Below are 19,499 nucleotides of genomic sequence, written 5' to 3'. Positions count from 1 at the left end.
ACATTGCCTATAAATACAATTATGCAGAAACACCCAACTGGGTAATGACCCATTGAAATTTTACTTTTAACCAAACAGAAAAAAAGGGTTAAAAACAAAAAAGAAAAAAAAACAAAGAGATTATCATCTGAGCCTATAGGAGAGAGCCAAGAAGTTGACCCATAGGATATGATTAGACAGTATGATTTTATACACGTGAAAGGGTTAGAAAATGTTTATTCATTGTTAGGAGGTTTCTTTTATTTGGATCATAGGATGAATTTGTGATCTTATTGGCAGGGGATTATGCTTTAACATGACCCACAGGTAAAGATTTGTGTTTGTTTTTTAACCAGAGATTCTTTCTTTCTTTCTTTGCTTGGCCATGGGCAATTGGGCATGACCTCATCAACATTGGAAGCCTTTAAGTTTCTACTTTCTGAGGTCATATTTAATCATATCACATAATACCATTCCCCTGCATGGCTAATGATGAGAAAATTTACATGATCATGGTTTTGCAAGCAAGTGCATTGAACACCCCACCCTCCTCCCCTACACGTGAGCTTAGGTTTAGCTCTTTAGAGTTTTGATAATTTCTACTTGAGAGTGGCCCATTTTGGGGACCACTGCTCCCAACTTCCAGTCTTCAATGCAATCCTTTTGCCGTTTTAAAAATATGTATATATATATATATATATATATATATATATATATATATATATGTGGAGATTTTCAGGTTTATTTTGAACCTATTTGTTTTTTTTAGAAGTCAATAAAATTCCATTGTGCAAGGAAGATTAGTACAAAGCCATACTCAAAATCCAAATATAACTAGTGGCGGAGTTAGGAGCTTTTCTTTGGTAGGGCACCACTGGCTTAGCGCGACTGCACTGCTGCGACACCACCGGCTGCGCCGCTACGATACCTTCATCCCCTTCAAAACATTTTCCGGTCGCCGGTACGGCACGTGCCTCCTTACCGTACCGTACCGTCCCTCCGGCCCTGAATATAACAGATGAACTGCTTCTAGGCTAGAAAAAAAGGAATCCAAATTGAAGTCCAACGAGGAACGAAGCCCTACCCAACAACAAACTTAATCCGGATAGAAAGATCCGATGAAGACCAACAAAAGCATCAATCCTTTTTTATTTTATGGGTATGCCTACTGCCTAAAAATGAAGGCCATGAATAGTAAAAAATCTCATTCACTCGTAATCAATTGAGTTCATTTTCTTGAATGGTAACTAATTGAGTTCGTTTTCAATAAATTAAAATTTAAGTGTTTAAAAAAATAAAATAGAAACATATTAACCCACATGAAACTTAAAGAAAAAATGAAAAACAATAAACTTGTATTTACTTGGACAGTGAGAGCAAACAATGAGATAAACCAACATAACAAACACTAAGTTAGATCACTATCAATCTAAGATAGCTTCGTAGATCTAATAATGGCAACTAAAATGGAGGAAATTTTACTCTTATGCGACTCGCTCGTACCTTTCGAGATGTACTCCATGAGTAATTCTAATACCAATTTTTATCAGATTAAAACTTAAATCAGAAGAGCGGGATTTAAGAGTCACTTTCACATGCATCAACAAGGCAAAAGCCAAGTGAAAGAGACATAGGCAGATATAAAAACCCTCTTTTTTTACTCCAATCTGCCAAAAATAATGCAAATTCCAAAACCACCAACGGAGTTGGAGAGGGAGAATCCAAAACGTTTCCCCAGACATTGTAGGAGACTGATACTTCTATAAGTTAGAAAATTCCATAGAGAAATTTTCCTATTTAGAAAGTCCAGAGAAAAGTAGACGATGACAATAAATAATTAAAAAAAAATAATGGTAAAAAATATTAATTTTTAGTATTTATAGTTATATTTTTTTTTTGAAAATTAGAAATGAACTCCAATTGCTCAATCAAACTAGGTTAAAAGACTTCTTCTTGCTGGTAGTCTATTATTATATCGAATTTATTGGTCTGATTATTAGAAGGAATAGAATGTAAAACAAGAAATATCTCCAAGTTAAATATTTAATATATGGATTGAAACTAAGAACTGCTCAATCAAATTTAATAATTTATAAACAAACACAAGGTTTGTTAGAAATTATCTCAAATTGTGATTATTTGGGAGGGAAAAAGAAAGAAAAGGAAAAAAGAAAAGAGAGAATATTTCATTTCATTGTTTTGGATTACAAAAAGAAGTCAATTTAATCGGCTGAAAGTTTCTTTTCCCTTTGTTTTTCCCTAATAAGACATTAACCAGCATAATTAATTATCAAATCTTATATGGTTCCACAAATAGGCATAATTCAAGAATAGACAAATTTGTGGCGCAATCTATTTCTCAATCACGCTTGCTTCAACTCCAGCAAATACAAAGAATGTTTTTGCAGGCTTTTCTAAAGTAACACATGTTCTAACAACATAGCTGTGATGCATCCCATTAAACAATTAAAGATGAGTGGGGGCTGGAATCTATTAGTGCCTTCACTGGGAAGCAAAGTTTAAACTATTTCTTTAAACAATTGCTCTTCTGTGAACATTTAGGGATGAAAACTCTGGTTAATGAAATAGTGTCTTATGTATCCATGGGCTTTGTCACCTCAAGACTGAAGCCCACTAAACCACCTGCCTTAAGCTTTTGCCATAGAGAGAGCTAGATTTTCTCCAAATCCTTTTCTTTTTCCCCCTTAAACTGTCGCACGAGCAAAGAAGCTAGAGAGAATGGAGAAAGATTTTAGAGAGAATATTTCATGTATAATCCTTAGAAGTATGCAGGCTTCACATAACAACTATAGCTCAACATATCCTCCTTTAGGATCCGGCGGACAAGTGGACTTCCAGTTTCAAGAAAAAGAATACGACGCGTTTATAATAGTAATGTTATTGTTGTTCAAATGGAATGTTGTTTGGAAGAAAGTGCAGGATTCTCATTTGAGTTAAACGTATTGCCGTTTCTTAGAAAGACAGAGTTTCAATTTTTTATTTTTCTTAGAAATAAACACACAGAACTCAGATACCAAACTGAATTATTGTCAAAACTATAATATTTCAACTTGGATTTTCAAATCAGAAGCATAAACTTTTATAAGAACTGACAAGAATTTAATTCATTATTTAAAACAAAAGAATTTTTTTTTAATTTAAAAAATATTAAAACTTTTTTAATTTTTTTAATTGATAATAGTTGAGGATATTGCTATCCAATTCCATATCCTCTAATATTTAACCTAAAACTGACCAACCTTTGACGAATATTATTGCCAAAAATAATTAAATATCTTTTTCAAAATGATAAAAGTGAATCTAAAATTCCTTTTCCTTTTCAATCATCCAGCTTTAGAAAAATTGGAATTTAAATAAAAATAAATAAATAAAAGAAAGTGACTTAAGATTTTGTAGATTAAAAACTAAATCTTATCTTATAAGTACTGACTATTATATTTTTTAAAAAAATTAATTTGGTGTGGAATTTTTTTATGTTGGAAGGTGGCAATGCCAATGAAGCAACCTAATTATTTAATTATTTTTTTTAATTAAGTCAACCATTTTGCTTTCAGAAAAATTCCATGCCAAGTTTATAACTCCTGGTTGGCCAAGCATCATTTTCTAGGACTAATTCATTTGGTGCTTACCATAAACTTAAATATAGTTTTATTTATCTTATAACTAACTGCATAATATAAAAATAAATAAATAAATCATGGCCCTTCCATCTAATTTTTTAAATTATTTTTAAAATAATTAAAATACTTTTAAGATATAGTATTACTTAATCATTAAATTATTTCAAAATTATCGGTTCAAAAAAAATATATTTCAAAATTAATACATATATTACTAAATTTGTTAAATTAAATTATTTATTTATTATATTTTAATTTTTTCAAACTAAAAAAATTAATAGAGAAACTTTTAATTTAATAAAATAATAGTCAATTTAACAGAATTAAAATATAAAGCTTAAACCGTTTAATTTTAAAAATAGAGAATATATGAGTTATATGTAAAAATGTAGAAGGATATTTTTCATAAATAAAAAAGTCAATTCAATTCTGATTATTAAAAATAAAAATTTTCTTAACTCATCATTGAGTATTATAATTTTATTTTATTTTTAAAAAAATTTTTAAAACATAGTATTTAATAAAATTTAATATTTTTAAAATTAATATATTAGAAATTTAATAAAAAATTATTTTTTAATATATAAAATATAAAATAAATAAAGATTATAAAAAAATAATTACAAATAGACATTATTTTTTGGAAAAATCAAACACAAGCGTATACACTACAGACACGTTGTTCTTATAAGGTACATTAGTTAAATGAAAGACAGCAAACCCTAGGGTAGATTCCAAAGATATTCCATTGAAATGAATTTTTAATATTAATAATTTTAGGGATAAACTGGATCGAGTTATGACAAACTAAAGTAATTTTTTTACTAATTAATGTGATTTGATTCCCTCTTCATCAGTCTCAACAAAATTTAAAAATTTAGAAATTGGGTTCATCTTCCAATTATTAAAGACTAGGGAGGTTTATTGAATATTCTTATTTTATTAATTAAAAAATATTTATTATATTTAATTATTATTTTCTATATTTTTAATTAATAATTAATTATTATATATTTTTCATTAAATAAAATGAAGTGTTAAATAATTTACCTGAAAAAATAATTACAGCTAGCATTATTTATAAATTGAATGTAAAAAAAAAGTTAATTAATTGTATTTGTATAATATTCTTAAAACAAATTAATAGACGTAAATTCTTTGAAATATTTAAGATATATATGTTTCTATAGGTAGAAATTGTTTTTGGAAATTTTAATTTTAGAACTTAACAAAAATTTACAAATATAATTTTTATAGCATAAGTTTTATTGTCAAATATTTTCTAAATAAAAATAATAATTTTCATAATTAAAATATATTATTTTTCATTACTAAAATAATAATTAATATTCAAGAAGATATTTATTTAGCTAGAGCTTATTGCTAAAAAAAGTTGATGCTCAAACATTAATTTTTCTTTTTAAGTGAAAAAACCCAGAAATAATAATGAAAAAACTTTCACATCAAACCACATTATCTTCAAGTCTCATTTGCTTTTTTTTTTTTTTTTTTTTTTTGTGGTTTTAAATTTTACAAAATTACCAGAAGAAAACTGATGGTCCAATCACTGATTGGACAGATTCTCATCCCCATTGGTGAATCTCTGGCCTAGATAAGTCAAGCAAAGATTTTCCTTTTTTATTTATTTATTTATTTTTTCCTATGTAATGAAGTTGTGGGAGATGGAGATTGTAATCACTAACCAGATAAGCCTGAGAGCCAGAGGGAAACCAAGCTTAATCAAGTAGAAGAAGCTGCTTGGAGAGATGGGGCCAATTTCCCATTAAATTAATTACTTGAGCATATCCCAAATATTCCAATTGACTTGCTTGACGCCATTGCTAATCTCTCTTTTTTTTTTCTCAAGCCCATTTTTAAGTTTGCTATATAAATCTTCTTCTCACTCATGTTTCCTCCTCTCACAACATCATCAACATGGAGAAATTATTCCCATTTGGGCTCTCTCTTCTCCTAGCCACCACCTCCGTTTTCCCTCATTTTCCCTTCCTTTCTCATGCCTCAGAAAATGTCTACTCTCGGCCCTCTGCTCGTAGTGTCATCTTCACCCGTCATAAGGGCTCCGAATCCGAACCTCAACAGGTTAATCTCTCTCTTTTCTAAATATATTTTAAATTATTCGAACCGTTGTATGTGATTATGTATGATTGGCAGGTTCATATTTCGCTGGTGGGTAAAGATCATATGAGAGTAACATGGATTACAGATGATAAACATGTAGAATCAAGAGTAGAATATGGAAAGCAGCCAGGGAAATACAATGCAATAGCAACAGGAGAGCAGACTTCGTATCGTTATTTCTTTTATAGTTCAGGGAAGATTCACCATGTAAAGATTGGGCCATTGGAGTCTGCCACAACTTATTACTACAGATGTGGAGGCTATGGCCCTGAATTTTCCTTCAAGACACCTCCTTCTGCTTTCCCCATTGAATTTGCTGTGGTCGGTAAGTGTTTAATTAGTACTTGTTTACTATTTAGTATTGGTGCTTTAAGTGTAAGCAACAGCCCAAACATAGGCAAAGAATGAAGAGTACACACTAAATAATTTGGAATTCTTGGCGTCTACAACTTGTCTTTCGTATCTTTTTCCCTTTGTTCGTTTGCTTTTAGCAGATATCGCTCTCTGCAAATTTGATGCTTTTGTTTTTTCTTTTATCATATATTTATCATATATCTGAAAATCTTAAAATAAAATAATATGTTGAGTTCTACACGAAAATTAAATGAAATTTTTCTTCTTTTTCGATATTGGGTCTCTCAAAAATGTATCATGTATATCAGTAAAGTTCTAAAATGCGAAAATATTAAATTCACATCAATTTAGAAAAAAAGTAATTCATTCTTACATGGTAATAGACACTCTTGCCTCTTAAATTAACTCTTAAAAAAAAATAATTTTATAAAAATTTATATAAATGAATACGATAATACTAGAGTATAATTCACTAATATTTTTTTATGGATTTTAGATATAATAAATTTTAACTAAAACATAAATTTTTAATCCAGATCAACAAATATTTCAAAACCTATTTATGTTCAAGAATGTAAAATTTATTTTATTAATTTATTGTAAATTTCAGGTGATCTAGGGCAAACAGAATGGACTAAATCAACACTAGAACACGTAGGAAGTAGAGACTACGACGTATTTTTGCTCCCAGGGGATTTATCTTACGCAGATAGCCATCAACCTCTCTGGGACTCATTCGGCCGCCTGGTGGAGCCATACGCCACCCAACGGCCATGGATGGTGACAGAAGGGAACCACGAGATTGAGACAGTGCCGATCATATTCCCACATGGGTTCAAAGCATACAATGCACGGTGGCGAATGCCCTATGAGGAGAGTGGCTCCGCCTCCAACTTATATTACTCGTTCGAAGTTGGCGGCGTTCATGTGATAATGCTTGGGTCGTACACAGATTTTGCGTCGGATTCAGATCAATACAAGTGGCTTGTGGGTGATTTGGGTGGAGTTGATAGGAAGAAGACTCCATGGGTGGTTGTGCTGTTGCATGCTCCTTGGTATAATACGAATCTTGCTCATCAAGGAGAAGGAGAAGAAATGAGAAAAGCTATGGAAGATCTCTTGTATGAAGCTAGAGTTGATGTGGTATTTGCTGGGCATGTTCATGCTTACGAACGATTTGTAAGCTTTTTTTTTCTTTTCTTTTCCTTTTTGGGTTTTGATAATCACAATTTAATTTATTTATTTATTTGTGTTTCAGACTAGAATTTATAATAATAAAGCTGATCCATGTGGCCCGATGTACATAACCATAGGCGATGGAGGGAATCGCGAGGGTCTTGCATTAACGTAAGTTTTCTAACTCTCTATATCTATTTGAAGAATTATTAATCTAAAATCCATAATTAATTATTTCATATTAAATGCAGCTAGAAATAGATCGACTGGTTTTTTCGAGTAATAACTGTAGCATATATTAGAATTCAGGTTTAAAATTTTAATTCTCATTATAAATTCAAATTTTTTATATTCGGTATCTATTATTCAAACATGTATTTTAGTACTGAAAAGCAACTTCCCATTCTTACAGCCCATTATATTGGTGGGCTTAGTCACTCAACTGGGTGGATCAAAGCCCAGTTAATTTTGGTGGCTATAACATTAATAATGTATGATGACAACAATGATGATGATGGCGATGTCGTATTTGATGTGAAATGAATAGGTTTAAGAATCCAGGTTCTTCTTTGTCGTTATATCGGGAGCCAAGTTTCGGGCATGGAAGATTGAGGATATTAGATGAAAAGCGAGCACACTGGTCATGGCAACGCAACAATGATTCCGACTCTGTTGAAGCCGATGAGGTCTGGTTGGATAATTTAACCACTTCTAAAGCATGCTGGGCAAGTGTAGACGCACAACAACAACAACCATCCTCCTCTGCAAATGAGGAACTCTAATTAAGCTGATTTTTATTCAGTTTTAGAAATTACAGCTTGTCTTGTTTCTTATTAACATTGATATGCACACAAATTGAAAATTTTTTTGTAATCTTATGCTAAACACTATATTTGTATAATTTCTTGTATGCTCGTGATTTCTTTTTAATGGAACTCAATTTATAATAATCAAGTATAAATTTTATAATTTTTAAGGAAAAATTACTGTAAATATAAATATAATGTAGCAAGATACAAGCCCATGGTTCAAATAGAGAATGGTCCAATAGAAAAAACCTCGAGCATTAGCACAAGCCCAGGACTACAAATAAACGTTCCTAACTAGGTATGTTCTCTATCCAATCGGAGGAGCTTCAGCAAGAGGGGAGGGCGACCGTTCTCCCATCATCTCCAATTGGGCACCACCGAAGGAGCTTCAAAACCGCTAGAGATACTCCATAGCCACCAGAGCAATGGAAATCCACACAAGCCCCAAAATGGATAATAGAGTCACTTTCTCCACAAGTCGAAAATAGGGTCCAAAGATTAGAAATATTGAACATAAAACAAACTAAACACCAAAGATACCTGTAAGAGGAATCTCTCAACCATACACAGCAGCCGGTTGCACAATCAAAATTGACCTATCAACAACTTACCTGGAGATAAAGAAGAGAAGGGACCCACGCTCTAAGATAGGGAGGAAGCCCTCCATTGCCTTGAAGGGGCAAAGACTTATTTTGGTCCCCTCTTCAGATTCTAAGTCGGAATCTAATTAATTTACTTGAATAAATTATGGTTTTAGAAAACATCGCTAAAACTAAATTATTTTTAATTAAATTAAGTACGTAACACCAAAACTAATTCAAATTAAAATCGAATCAACTGAGCTCAACCAATTCAATTCCATTTACTTTTTAATGTTCTAAACTGCCGGTTCCGGGCGAGTGGAGGGCAAGGCTAATTCCACCCCCCCTCCGCCATTACTATGAACCATTTCAAGCTTGAACAAAACCACTTAATTGAAGCATTGTTCCTTACTAGTGTCTCTTTTTCTTTCTTAGCTCTAGTTGGTGCAAGCCTCAAGGGTAAAGTCCACTACTTTAATCGGTTTATGGTAAAATTAAAATATATGCTGAAAATTTGACAAATTTTTAACAACTAATTTTTAGATTTATTAAATACCAAGAACAACTCAGAAAGCTCCATCAAATAAAATGGCATCCTGTGATTGGTCCTAATTCCCACCAGTAATTCAAATCCACAAGCCACCACTTGCCCACAAAATCGAATCTACACGCCATTGCAAATTTGAAAATCAACTCCAAATCTCTCTTTTTTATCTTTTAATTTTTTCACAAGCAAATGCAAACATATATATAATTAAAAATTATTGATTGAGAATATAATTTTATAATAATATTAAGAAGGAAGATATAGAAAAGATTATCAATTCCACAGAGCTAAGCCGGATCAGCTGTGTGATACGCGGCTGTGATCGACGGTGGTGGTTTTTTTTTTGTCCTATTGAAGGCCGATCATCGTTATGGTTTGTTTGTTGTTTTTATCCGATTCATAAGATCCAACGGTCCAGATTAAATCTTCTCGAGTTTCTCAGCTACGACGAGAGGATTGGCCCTCGCGATCTCCTCTCTTCCGACTTTCTTGAAATCAAAGGTGCAGCCATGCTTCTCCGGGTACCTATGGGTCCCACAGAACATGGTACCACAGCGACACTTAAACCCGGTCAATCCAACCCGCTTCCTGCACATGAAGCACCGACTAGGATGCTCAACCGCCGCCGGAACCTCCGTCGTATGACTCTTAACCTCCGGCAAGGCGATCGCCGGAGGAGGCTGAGAATCGCCGGCCGGGACAGAAGATAAAGAAGATGAAACGTAGAGAGAGGCTTTAATGGATGCTTGTCGTTGTTGTCGTTCCTTGAGACAATAGTCACTGTAACATTTGGAGCAGAGGTTCATCGTGGCGGGACTTCCAAAAAATCCACAGTTATTGGCGCAGAGACGGTGACCTTCGGGCGCTTGCCATCTATGCTCCTCCGCCATATTACAAACTATTATAGATCTCAATTTCGCTTCCTTCCAACCTGTGTAACCTGAGAAGCAATGAAAATGATAGAAAATTAAATAAACGATAAGAAAATTGCTTTCCGAACAACCAAACAGATCAAAAAAATAGAAATTTCAGAACCACAATTTGAAAATTAAAGAGATACAGAGATATGCACCAGAGGAAATGAAGAAGAATAGAGAGAATTCCGAGACTGGAAATCGATATGCAGAGAAGGAATATTAAAGGGAAGAGAAAAAGAAAGAAATTAGAAGAAACAAACAGAAAGAGAAACAAAAAAAAAAAAAAAAGGGAGGAGCGGCGAAAAGGGACAAATGATGATAATGATTATAAATTACTAGTGAAAGTTAATTAAGATAATTAATGATTGTTAATTATAATAATTAGTTAAAAAGGCAGAAGGAAAATATCTGAAACTGGAAGGATTGGGCCAAAATGGAAGCGAACCAATTGTAGCCGTGTTGGCTGTGGAAATGAAACGCGGCCTAAATTAAGCTGTGTGGCTGAACACGTGGCGGCTAGAAGTCGATTTTCGGTTAAGGAATTTTAAAAAAGGGCGTCTGTGTCGGCGTAGTGTCTGGTGTTAGTGGTGTAGGTGGTGGTTATGTTGAGTGGGTTTTTATCATCTGTGGGTTATGTTCATTGTTTTTGCTTAGCTGTACTTTTAATATCGGGTTTTTTTAAGGTAAATGATTTATTTAATTTTTTTATTAAAATGAAGAATTCACAATTACATTAAATTTTTTATTAATTAACTTTTCTATTTATTTGTAACTTATTTCAAAAAAAAAGCAAAAAAAACTTATTTCAAAAATATTTTTTAAAATTGATCTATTAAAGAAAAAACTCAACTTCTTAGTTTTCATGCTAAAATTTTTTGTTTATCAATTTATCCGTTGAATTAAGAAGTTTATTTTTTATTAAAAAATAAAATTAAGACTAAAATCAAATTTTAAACTAATTAAAAATTAAAAGGATGCTAAATTTAATATTTCTAATAAGTATTTGGTGAAATTAAACATTTTCCTAATTGCTGTAACCAAAAGCACAACCAAGCAATCCACCAGCAAACAACCTTCCCTCCCATGCGTCGTTTCACTAGGGTAAAACACACCGTTTCAATAATTTACTTGCAGAGTAAATTACAATGATAAAAATTATAAATATCTACGCACAATGAAAAGGAAAGAATTTGCTCAAATTTGTCTTTGGCAACTATTACAAAATATCATTACAATGGTTCGCTTCCAACAATGGTGCCATGGATAATGATTGATAAGCTTGAATAATATTTTTCTTTTTTGTTCTCACTTGCTACATCCAAGTTGAGTTTTGGACCACCAAGTGCACATGTGGGATTGATTTGAAATTTCATGGTTGCAAAATGGAAAATAATATTGAAGTGGATGCTATTTATTTTTTTCTTGTGAAGAGATTTATATATTTATGTCTTAGGTTTACAGTGAATCGAGTCACTGTTGTTCAACTTGTACTTAGAATTGGATGTTAGATCATCCATGCAGAAGAAAATGACCAGATTAATGCACACTGAGAGGTGGCATGCAGGTGAGTTCTCACATAGACAGAAGAAATAAGGAGGAGGTCTTGCATCTCTCTCTGATTTCTTTGGGGTTAAGCGAAAATGACAATGATGTACTGCTGCTGCAAAATCCAACTGGGCAAGTGTGATGAGCAAGCCGTGTTGATTAAGATCCCAAGTGTTTGTGAATAGAATCATGCTGGTGCAGTGCAGATGCTCATGGCTTTTGCAAATGGTCCCGTCTCTGGCACGGTCTTATTCTTTTTTTTTTTGGCAGGTAAATTTTTTGACATGAGAGTGATTATGATTATCACCGAGTTTTTTTGTCTGCTTTCAAACAAGGCATGTCTATCTTTTGTGTCCTTCAAAAGTTCCACAAAGGGTGAGAATGTATAAATGTAAAATTACCTAAACAAATTACTCAAATTACCGAAATAAAAAAATAATAAAAAATAAATTAATAGAATTAAATTGAATAATTACAAATTATGGATTTTCAATTTCTTGCCTTCAGTTTTCGATTTCATCACAAGATTCCGCTAAAAATCATTTCATAATTTAAAGTATGTGCGCAAAATCGTTCAATTGATTGAACTTCACCCACTTATGGATTTGTTGGAAGGTAGCCCTCAAACTAGAATTACTACATTTAAGTTATCCATACCACTCACCAAATTAATTTAATTAATCAAGTATAAAAATAATTGTTTCATTAAATTAATCACCTAACCTCAATATCATACATCCCAGCCTTGAAAATATGCCTGATGAATTCACACCAATCTTTGTATAGAAGAGTATTGATGCTTGTCTTGTTTTGCATGAAAGCAAGGTCAACGTTATTGACGCAATGCTTTTCTTTCCTTCACATTAAATGGAAGCCTGGTAGGTTATTCTTGAACTTTAGAGTGTCTACGAATTCATTTATTCGTTGTCCTTATGTATACACATTCAAAAGTATACGTAAGAAATATCTTGTTTATATAATTATAAAAATTTATTATTTAATTTTTATTTTATAATATAAAAACTAAATAATAATTTATTAAACCGTGTATATCCATCTACAATAGAAGTCAAACTCAAATTCTTAGATTTAGTTTGGAGTAAATTCGTGCCAATACTGCTGATCCAATATGTTGTGGGATTATTGAATTCAATGTTGAAACTTGCAAGAAAGAGAGCAAGAACCAAACCCATCAAATGAAAAGCAGTTAACCGACTCTTTCTCTTCTTATTTTGAATCCCTTCTCTCTGACACTTACCTACCACACTGAAGTAACCCTCTCAACTCCCTCCTGAAACTTCACCCACCCACTTCAACCAACTTAAGAAAATAACCTCTTCTTCTCTTATCAACCACTCCTATATATATATATAAAAGAATCATCTTTAAGAAGCAAGATTTGTTTCCCAGTTGTTTGAACAATGGTGGGTGTTTCTTCATCAACTGTAATGGCAGAGAAGATTTCTTGCTACTGTGCTTTGCTGATGGCGACGCTGCTGGTTTTAAGCTGCTGTGAAGTTAGCGAAACTGAAAACGAATTTGGGCTGATTGGGAACCAGAAGAAGAGCATTTTGAACAAAGCTTGCGACGAGATTTATGTGGTTAGAGAAGGAGAAACATTGCATAGTATTAGTGAAAAATGTGGTGATCCTTATATAGTTGAAGCAAATCCTCACATTCATGATCCTGATGATGTTTTTCCTGGCTTGGTTATTAAGATTACCCCTTTTAATAATAGGTGAGATTTTCCTGTATAATATGTGATCTTATTTTCTTTTTATTTATTTGGAATTTATAAAATGATGAAATTATGTATTTTTTTTCTAATTAAATCAGAATTTAAATATGACTAATATCAATATTCATGGTTATTCTTCTATTGCAATGTGGCACTCTAGAGTTGATATCCATACATCCTGCGACCTGATCAGTTGATTGCGAACTAATTATAATTTCAGTCTTTTATATTGCAACTAATAAGAAGATATAGATTTAGTGGCGAGTGGTTTTTCTTTTTCTCATTGTATGAATATTTTTTTTTTTTTAAATAATCAACTGAACAATAACTATTCAAAGTCACAAAATACATCCTTAACAATGGGCCATGTGAAAAAGGCTGTCAATGTTACAAAGTCACAGCCCATTAATCGATATCTCAAAGTATAATTAACGTCTTTTTAGAAAAATACAAAAAAATATATATAATTTTACTTAATTTTATTTAAATTTATAATTTAATTTATATCGAAATAGTACATATAATATCAATTAAAAAAATTGGTATGACAATTAAAATATAATTATTAATTAAAAAGTAAAAATATAAAAAAATAGATTATGATTTTATTAATTTTTATTTTAGAATTTATTATTTAATTTATATTTAATTAATAATTTATTATATAATTTTCATATTAATATTTATAATGATATTTAAAAAATCAATACTTTGCAAATAAATTGTTGATATAATTTAAAATAAAATTGATATATCAAAGATAATAATTACTTTGCAAATAAATTGTTGATATAATTTAATTTTTGATGCTATACAGTTGTTTAAAATTAATAATGAAAATTAGCCATACAATTAATAAGATAGCTATTTTCATTGGCATATTATTTAAATAAAAACTAAGAATAAAATAATTACCATTTAATTTAACTTAAAATAGAATTGTTAAAATTGTTTTATAACTAAATGAAAAGGAACTGAATATTAGAAAAAAAAATATATATATATATATATAGCAAATAATAATCATTGACACGTGTGTATTATTCACTAAACTCAAAGGTTACAATGAATCAGTTTGTAGACACATATGCACCCAAGCTGGGCCACTATCCATATATAGAGTGGCCAACTCATGGTTAATAATCAGGGAAAATTTGTTGAAATCGTTATATGAATTCTCCATTAATATATGATTTAGAAATAACAGATTTCAAAATAGAAAATTAATAAAACTATAATTTTTTTTTTATACTTCTCCCTAATAATTAATATCTATATATACATATGGTCACTGTCACCAACTCTGTGGCTAGTTGAAACCTCCAATTCTCTTGGCAAAAAATCTCGCTTCCTGCAGTCTGGCTTGACATTCTTGCAAGCTCCTCCTTCTGCATATATACATATGGACTCACTTCAAAAGCTACTCTTCTCCTTCTTCCTCCACTTCCTTCTCTCGGGTTAATTTCAAGAATTTCTCTCTTTTAATTTTCTTCCTTTTTCTTATTATCTTTTAATAATTTTCATGGCTTGCTCTTTGCTTGAAAACTTGAACTCTGGTTTCTTTCATATGACATATAGGAGTGCATGGAAGCCGTGGCCATCTCTTCAATTTCAGGCCAAGCAAGCTCTTTGTTTTCGGAGACTCGTATGCAGATACAGGCAACAACAGAAAAACCATAGCCAATTCATGGAAAGTTCCTTATGGAATCACCTTCCCAGGAAAACCCACCGGACGTTTCTCCGACGGCCGTGTCTTGACTGATTGTTTCGGTGGGTCTTCAATATTCTGTCTTGCCTTTAACTTTATTAATTAATCAAGCTTTTGAGATATATATCTTAAACAAGTGATGGGATCTTGCTTTGCTTTAGACTTTATGTGCAAAATGGTGGGTTCCTCTTGCGTCCAGGCTTGCCACTTTTCTTTTTTCGCTTTGCCTGTAAAATGCTACGCTTACTTTATCATGTGCCCTTCATTTTTGTTTATTAATATTTATTATCTCCATAAGTTTCGTACTGCTTTTTTTTTTTTTTTTTCTGCAATATTCCTTTGCCCTATGCAACTTTGTCTCACGTTTTCCTTCTTTATTTTCCCTTCTTTTAGATCCATAAGACAATTTTCTTGTTGTTCAGTCTTTGTTTTCAATGTCAATTTTCCGCTCCTAATTCATATGTCTTTGTCTTCTCATCTCACTACACAGTTAAGCAACTATGATTTGAATCCCTAAATAAAAAAAATCATTAAAAATATGAACAATAAATATAATTGACTCTCATTATATCCAAAAACTCAAAATTATTAATTTTAGATAGAACCACCCTACTACCACTTAGATAGAACTCATTTATTATAATAATCTTGTTGAATAATTTTTCAAACCCACAAATAAAATAATTTACTTTATTTATTTATATATATATATATATATATATATATATATATATATGCGCGCGTAAGAAAATTTGTCTAAAATGGTTTATTGTAAAAGTAAAATACAAACAAATAGATCTCTTGAAAAAAAAATTAGATAAATTTATTTTCATGTGTCTATTCTGTGTATCACGAAAGCAAAATGGATATAAGAATTTCAATATACATATCTATACTGTGTTGACATGCGTATACATGTGCATGCAGCTGAGTCTATTGGGGTGAAGTCTCCAATCCCATACAGATGGAGAAAATTTGCAGTAAATAGGTTGAAAAATGGAATTAATTTCGCATATGGAGGGACAGGAGTGTTTGATACATTGTGTCCAGCCCCAAACATGACCACACAGATCGATTTCTTCCAGCAAATTATCACAGACAAAGTCTACACCACCGCAGACCTACGATCCTCTGTGGCCCTTGTCACCCTTTCCGGTAATGACTACTCTGCTTATGCAGCCAGAAATGGATCAGCGCAGGTAATTTTCATCTACCTATACGATTGAAAAATATTTATTTTAATTAACATTTTAAAGAAAAGGTCTGATTAATTGAATAATATCACCAATTATGCTTTGTGGGTCTTTGTGATTTTGAAATTACACAATGGAATCTCTCCATGTGTATAAGAATGTGCTTGATCCTTTTTAATTGAGCTAAGCTACTTAACTAAGAAGAAAAGCTAAGTTATTTTTATTTGGGCAACTTAGGTAGAAATAGTCAAACATTTTCGCTTTTTATCAACTATAGATAATATTTTTAATTTTGTCTAATTTAATTTAATTTTAATGGCCTGAAATTAAATAAAAAATGATATAAAATCATATTGATTTTTTTTTTTTAATTTTAATTCACAGGGTTGGCAAGCCTTCATCACACAAGTGGTGAACCAGTTGACAGTGAATTTGAAACGCATTAAAGGACTGGGAGTGAAGAAAATAGCAGTGTGTGGCTTACAGCCCTTAGGGTGTCTCCCTCCCAGTACCTTTGCCTCCTCCTTCCAACAATGCAATGCAACTCAAAACGACCTCGTTGGGTTCCACAACCTCTTGCTGCAACAAGCAGTTGCTAAGTTGAACAATGAGACCAAGGATACTTCTCTTCTTATTTTTGATCTTTATTCTGCTTTCATGACCGTTTTGAACAACAAAGGAGGTAAACTTGATTACTCTCTCAATCCCACAAAAATATACTTATTTTTCGTTTTTTTTTGGTCTTAAATTATGGGTCACTTTTTCATTTTTAGATAATAATTTAGTTATTAGCTTCATAATTTCTCTTAATTAATAAGAAGATTTATTATTTAGTTGTGGAAACTAATAAGTAGGGATGGAAGCAATTTAATAATTTTCATGATATAAAATTTTGTTTTTGTTTTTGTTTTTGTGTTTGAAGGAGATTCAAAGTTTGAGAATCCGTTGAAGCCATGCTGTATTGGAATAAGCAAAGAATATTCATGTGGGAGTGTAGATGAAAATGGGGCAAAGAAATATACAGTCTGTGAAAACCCAGTAGCTGCATTCTTCTGGGACGATGTCCACCCTTCACAAGAGGGATGGAGATCCGTGTATCTAGCTTTGCAACCCACTCTCCAACAACTTTAATATATTTGTATCACCTTTACAAATTAATTTTTCTAATGTAAGTGACGACATCAATTGCAAATGTCCCAACCCAACCCATTACTTCCACCTGTTCTTCATTTTGTCTTAAATCCATTTGATCCAAAAAAAATTTGGACTTCAATAGTGTCCATCTATTATTTTTTTGGCCCACTGATATATGTTACCTTGCTAAAACGACTTCGTTTCTGTTCCAAATTGTCCATCGTTTCTGTTCCAAATTAAAATTAAATAATAAAAAATAAATTATTTTTTATAAAAAATATTTTACAAATATAAATTATTTTTTACGATTAAACGGGTTAAAGTCATGAGGAACATGCTTGGCTAAGGTGTGAGCTGCGATAACAATCGAAGAAAATGGAAAAGGAAAATTGCCCAAGTCTTACTTTAGTAAATATGCTTGTCAGAACCTCAACCATAGCAGATTACACCAGTAAATTTTTATTACAAGATTCAGGAATAATTTGAATCCTTATAAGATATATTTTAAAGATGATCATCCATTGGTGAAAAACCTTGATTTATAAAAGAACAAAATTGATTGATGGGAAACAAGAGTTCCCATTTGGAAAAAGAATACAGCAAAATAGCTGGGAACCTGCAATGCGTTTGTTAGTAGGGTGGTAGCAATCCAAATAGGATGATCTTGTAGCCTGCTCGAGCGAATGCAGATTTGATACAAATGTTGACAAGGAGAGTAACAGAAGATCACCTGTTGTTATCCAATACCTGGATATCTCAGGATGTTTTCTCTTGAATAATCAACTTTGAAATCCTTCCAAACTCAAATTGTGGTTATAGTCTCTAGAAGCGCAAAAGAAACTTCCATGGGCATTTCATCGAACGTGTTCTTGACATTGTGGAGGGTGAAATATTCCAGAGATAACATCTTGGCCTGATTACTGCAGGCTTAATTCTTGAGATCGACAGGCGTCATTCCATTTCCTCTATTTTCTCAGCAACCAAACATCGAGAGAAAAAATATTAATCCAAATTAATTAAGTGGTGAAAAGAGATTAAATTGGTAAAATCAGATGCAACCCAGACATGCATTTACCTGATGGATCTTTCTAGAAGAAGACATCCATTCTGAGTAGAGAAAGAGAAGGATGATAAGCAGAGAGTAGCAGAAACTATAATTTAGAATTTTCTAATTATTTAAAATATAAAAATAATATTTTATTTATGATTTTCTGCAAATTAAATATCAATATTTTAAAAAAATGATCAAACTAAATTTATAATTTTGGATATTTTATGAATAATTTAATTCATTTATAATTATTATGAATTTTGTATTTAAAATAATGCATTTCACAATAAACAATTTTAATTAAATAAATATATTTTTGCATAATAAATGAATATATTCACGAGTTATAATTCTCTAGTAATTTTGGCAATGCGATTTGCGAGCCAGCTTTCGAGCGCTAGCAAACTTAACAAGTGCATTTAAAGATTTCTCATGTTAGTTTGACTGCTTTTAAATTAATTATAATAAAACATGATTACCAAAGCTATAATCCAATTATTTAATTTATTTCCGAGGTGTCAAATAATAAAAGGGAAAAAAAACATATGCTTAAATTTATACTTCGACTATATTAATTAAAATTAATCCATAAAATATTCAAATTAAAATTATAATTTATTTAATATCTAAATTTATTAAAAAACTATAATAACTGGAAACAAATTAAGCATATTATTAAAAATTATTATAAAAAAGTAAATTAATCACATACTTTATTAATTATATTTTAAATTTTATTTACAACACTCTTGAAATTTTATATTTATATAATTTTAAGCACAAATTAATAATAAATTGAAAATTATTTTCTTTAGATAAATTATTAATAAATTTTAATTTTAATTTAATAGTTTAATAAATTAATTTAAAATAATAAATAGGTATAAATATTTACTATGAATAAACTCAAACGAAGAAAATTTAGATAGAAAAAACAAAAGATGATGGAGGGAGTAAAAGATTATCGGTATGCTATTGGGTTGTCCG

General features: G+C 31.2%; 4 protein-coding genes across 5 annotated transcripts; 3 read left to right on the top strand and 1 right to left on the bottom strand.

The window, feature by feature from the left end:
• Window positions 1-5,281: 5,281 nt before the first annotated feature.
• On the top strand, window positions 5,282-8,241 carry LOC110621114 (purple acid phosphatase 22). Its single transcript, XM_021765188.2, has 5 exons — window positions 5,282-5,720; window positions 5,793-6,084; window positions 6,724-7,292; window positions 7,372-7,460; window positions 7,837-8,241. Exons 1-5 carry the CDS (start codon window positions 5,556-5,558, stop codon window positions 8,069-8,071), a joined length of 1,350 nt encoding a protein of 449 aa, XP_021620880.1. The 5' UTR covers window positions 5,282-5,555; the 3' UTR covers window positions 8,072-8,241.
• A 1,202-nt stretch (window positions 8,242-9,443) lies between these two features.
• On the bottom strand, window positions 9,444-10,596 carry LOC110621115 (zinc finger A20 and AN1 domain-containing stress-associated protein 4). Of its 2 annotated transcripts, none has more exons than XM_021765190.2 (2): window positions 10,299-10,596; window positions 9,444-10,166 (listed from the first exon to the last, which is right to left on the bottom strand). In XM_021765190.2, exon 2 carries the CDS (start codon window positions 10,114-10,116, stop codon window positions 9,646-9,648), a length of 471 nt encoding a protein of 156 aa, XP_021620882.1. In that variant the 5' UTR covers window positions 10,117-10,166; window positions 10,299-10,596; the 3' UTR covers window positions 9,444-9,645. The 2 variants fall into 2 exon arrangements, with proteins under 2 accessions (XP_021620882.1, XP_021620883.1); XM_021765191.2 differs by having other exon boundaries at window positions 10,287-10,439.
• A 2,293-nt stretch (window positions 10,597-12,889) lies between these two features.
• Window positions 12,890-13,739, top strand: LOC110621734. Its single transcript, XM_021766020.2, has one exon. It carries the CDS (start codon window positions 13,110-13,112, stop codon window positions 13,428-13,430), a length of 321 nt encoding a protein of 106 aa, XP_021621712.1. The 5' UTR covers window positions 12,890-13,109; the 3' UTR covers window positions 13,431-13,739.
• Window positions 13,740-14,702: 963 nt separating this feature from the next.
• Window positions 14,703-17,613, top strand: LOC110620567 (GDSL esterase/lipase At5g03610). Its single transcript, XM_021764354.1, has 5 exons — window positions 14,703-14,883; window positions 15,005-15,196; window positions 16,062-16,333; window positions 16,712-17,009; window positions 17,250-17,613. The coding sequence occupies exons 1-5, from the start codon at window positions 14,829-14,831 to the stop codon at window positions 17,456-17,458; spliced, it is 1,026 nt and encodes a 341-aa protein (XP_021620046.1). The 5' UTR covers window positions 14,703-14,828; the 3' UTR covers window positions 17,459-17,613.
• The last annotated feature ends 1,886 nt before the right edge of the window (window positions 17,614-19,499 follow it).

The sequence above is a fragment of the Manihot esculenta genome, chromosome 8 (genome assembly GCF_001659605.2).
Source record: "Manihot esculenta cultivar AM560-2 chromosome 8, M.esculenta_v8, whole genome shotgun sequence".
Taxonomy (NCBI): domain Eukaryota; kingdom Viridiplantae; phylum Streptophyta; class Magnoliopsida; order Malpighiales; family Euphorbiaceae; genus Manihot; species Manihot esculenta.
This window is presented reverse-complemented; position numbering and strand designations above follow the sequence as displayed.

Bases quoted from the DNA above. Each gene is read 5' to 3' on its own strand.
- LOC110621114 (XM_021765188.2), top strand. From the start codon at position 5,556: ATGGAGAAATTATTCCCATTTGGGCTCTCTCTTCTCCTAGCCACCACC. The intron at 5,721-5,792 runs GTTAATCTCTCT...TATGATTGGCAG, and splicing joins CCGAATCCGAACCTCAACAG to GTTCATATTTCGCTGGTGGG. The intron at 6,085-6,723 runs GTAAGTGTTTAA...TGTAAATTTCAG, and splicing joins CATTGAATTTGCTGTGGTCG to GTGATCTAGGGCAAACAGAA.
- LOC110621115 (XM_021765190.2), bottom strand. From the start codon at position 10,116: ATGGCGGAGGAGCATAGATGGCAAGCGCCCGAAGGTCACCGTCTCTGC.
- LOC110621734 (XM_021766020.2), top strand. From the start codon at position 13,110: ATGGTGGGTGTTTCTTCATCAACTGTAATGGCAGAGAAGATTTCTTGC.
- LOC110620567 (XM_021764354.1), top strand. From the start codon at position 14,829: ATGGACTCACTTCAAAAGCTACTCTTCTCCTTCTTCCTCCACTTCCTT. The intron at 14,884-15,004 runs GTTAATTTCAAG...TATGACATATAG, and splicing joins CCTCCACTTCCTTCTCTCGG to GAGTGCATGGAAGCCGTGGC. The intron at 16,334-16,711 runs GTAATTTTCATC...TTTAATTCACAG, and splicing joins CCAGAAATGGATCAGCGCAG to GGTTGGCAAGCCTTCATCAC.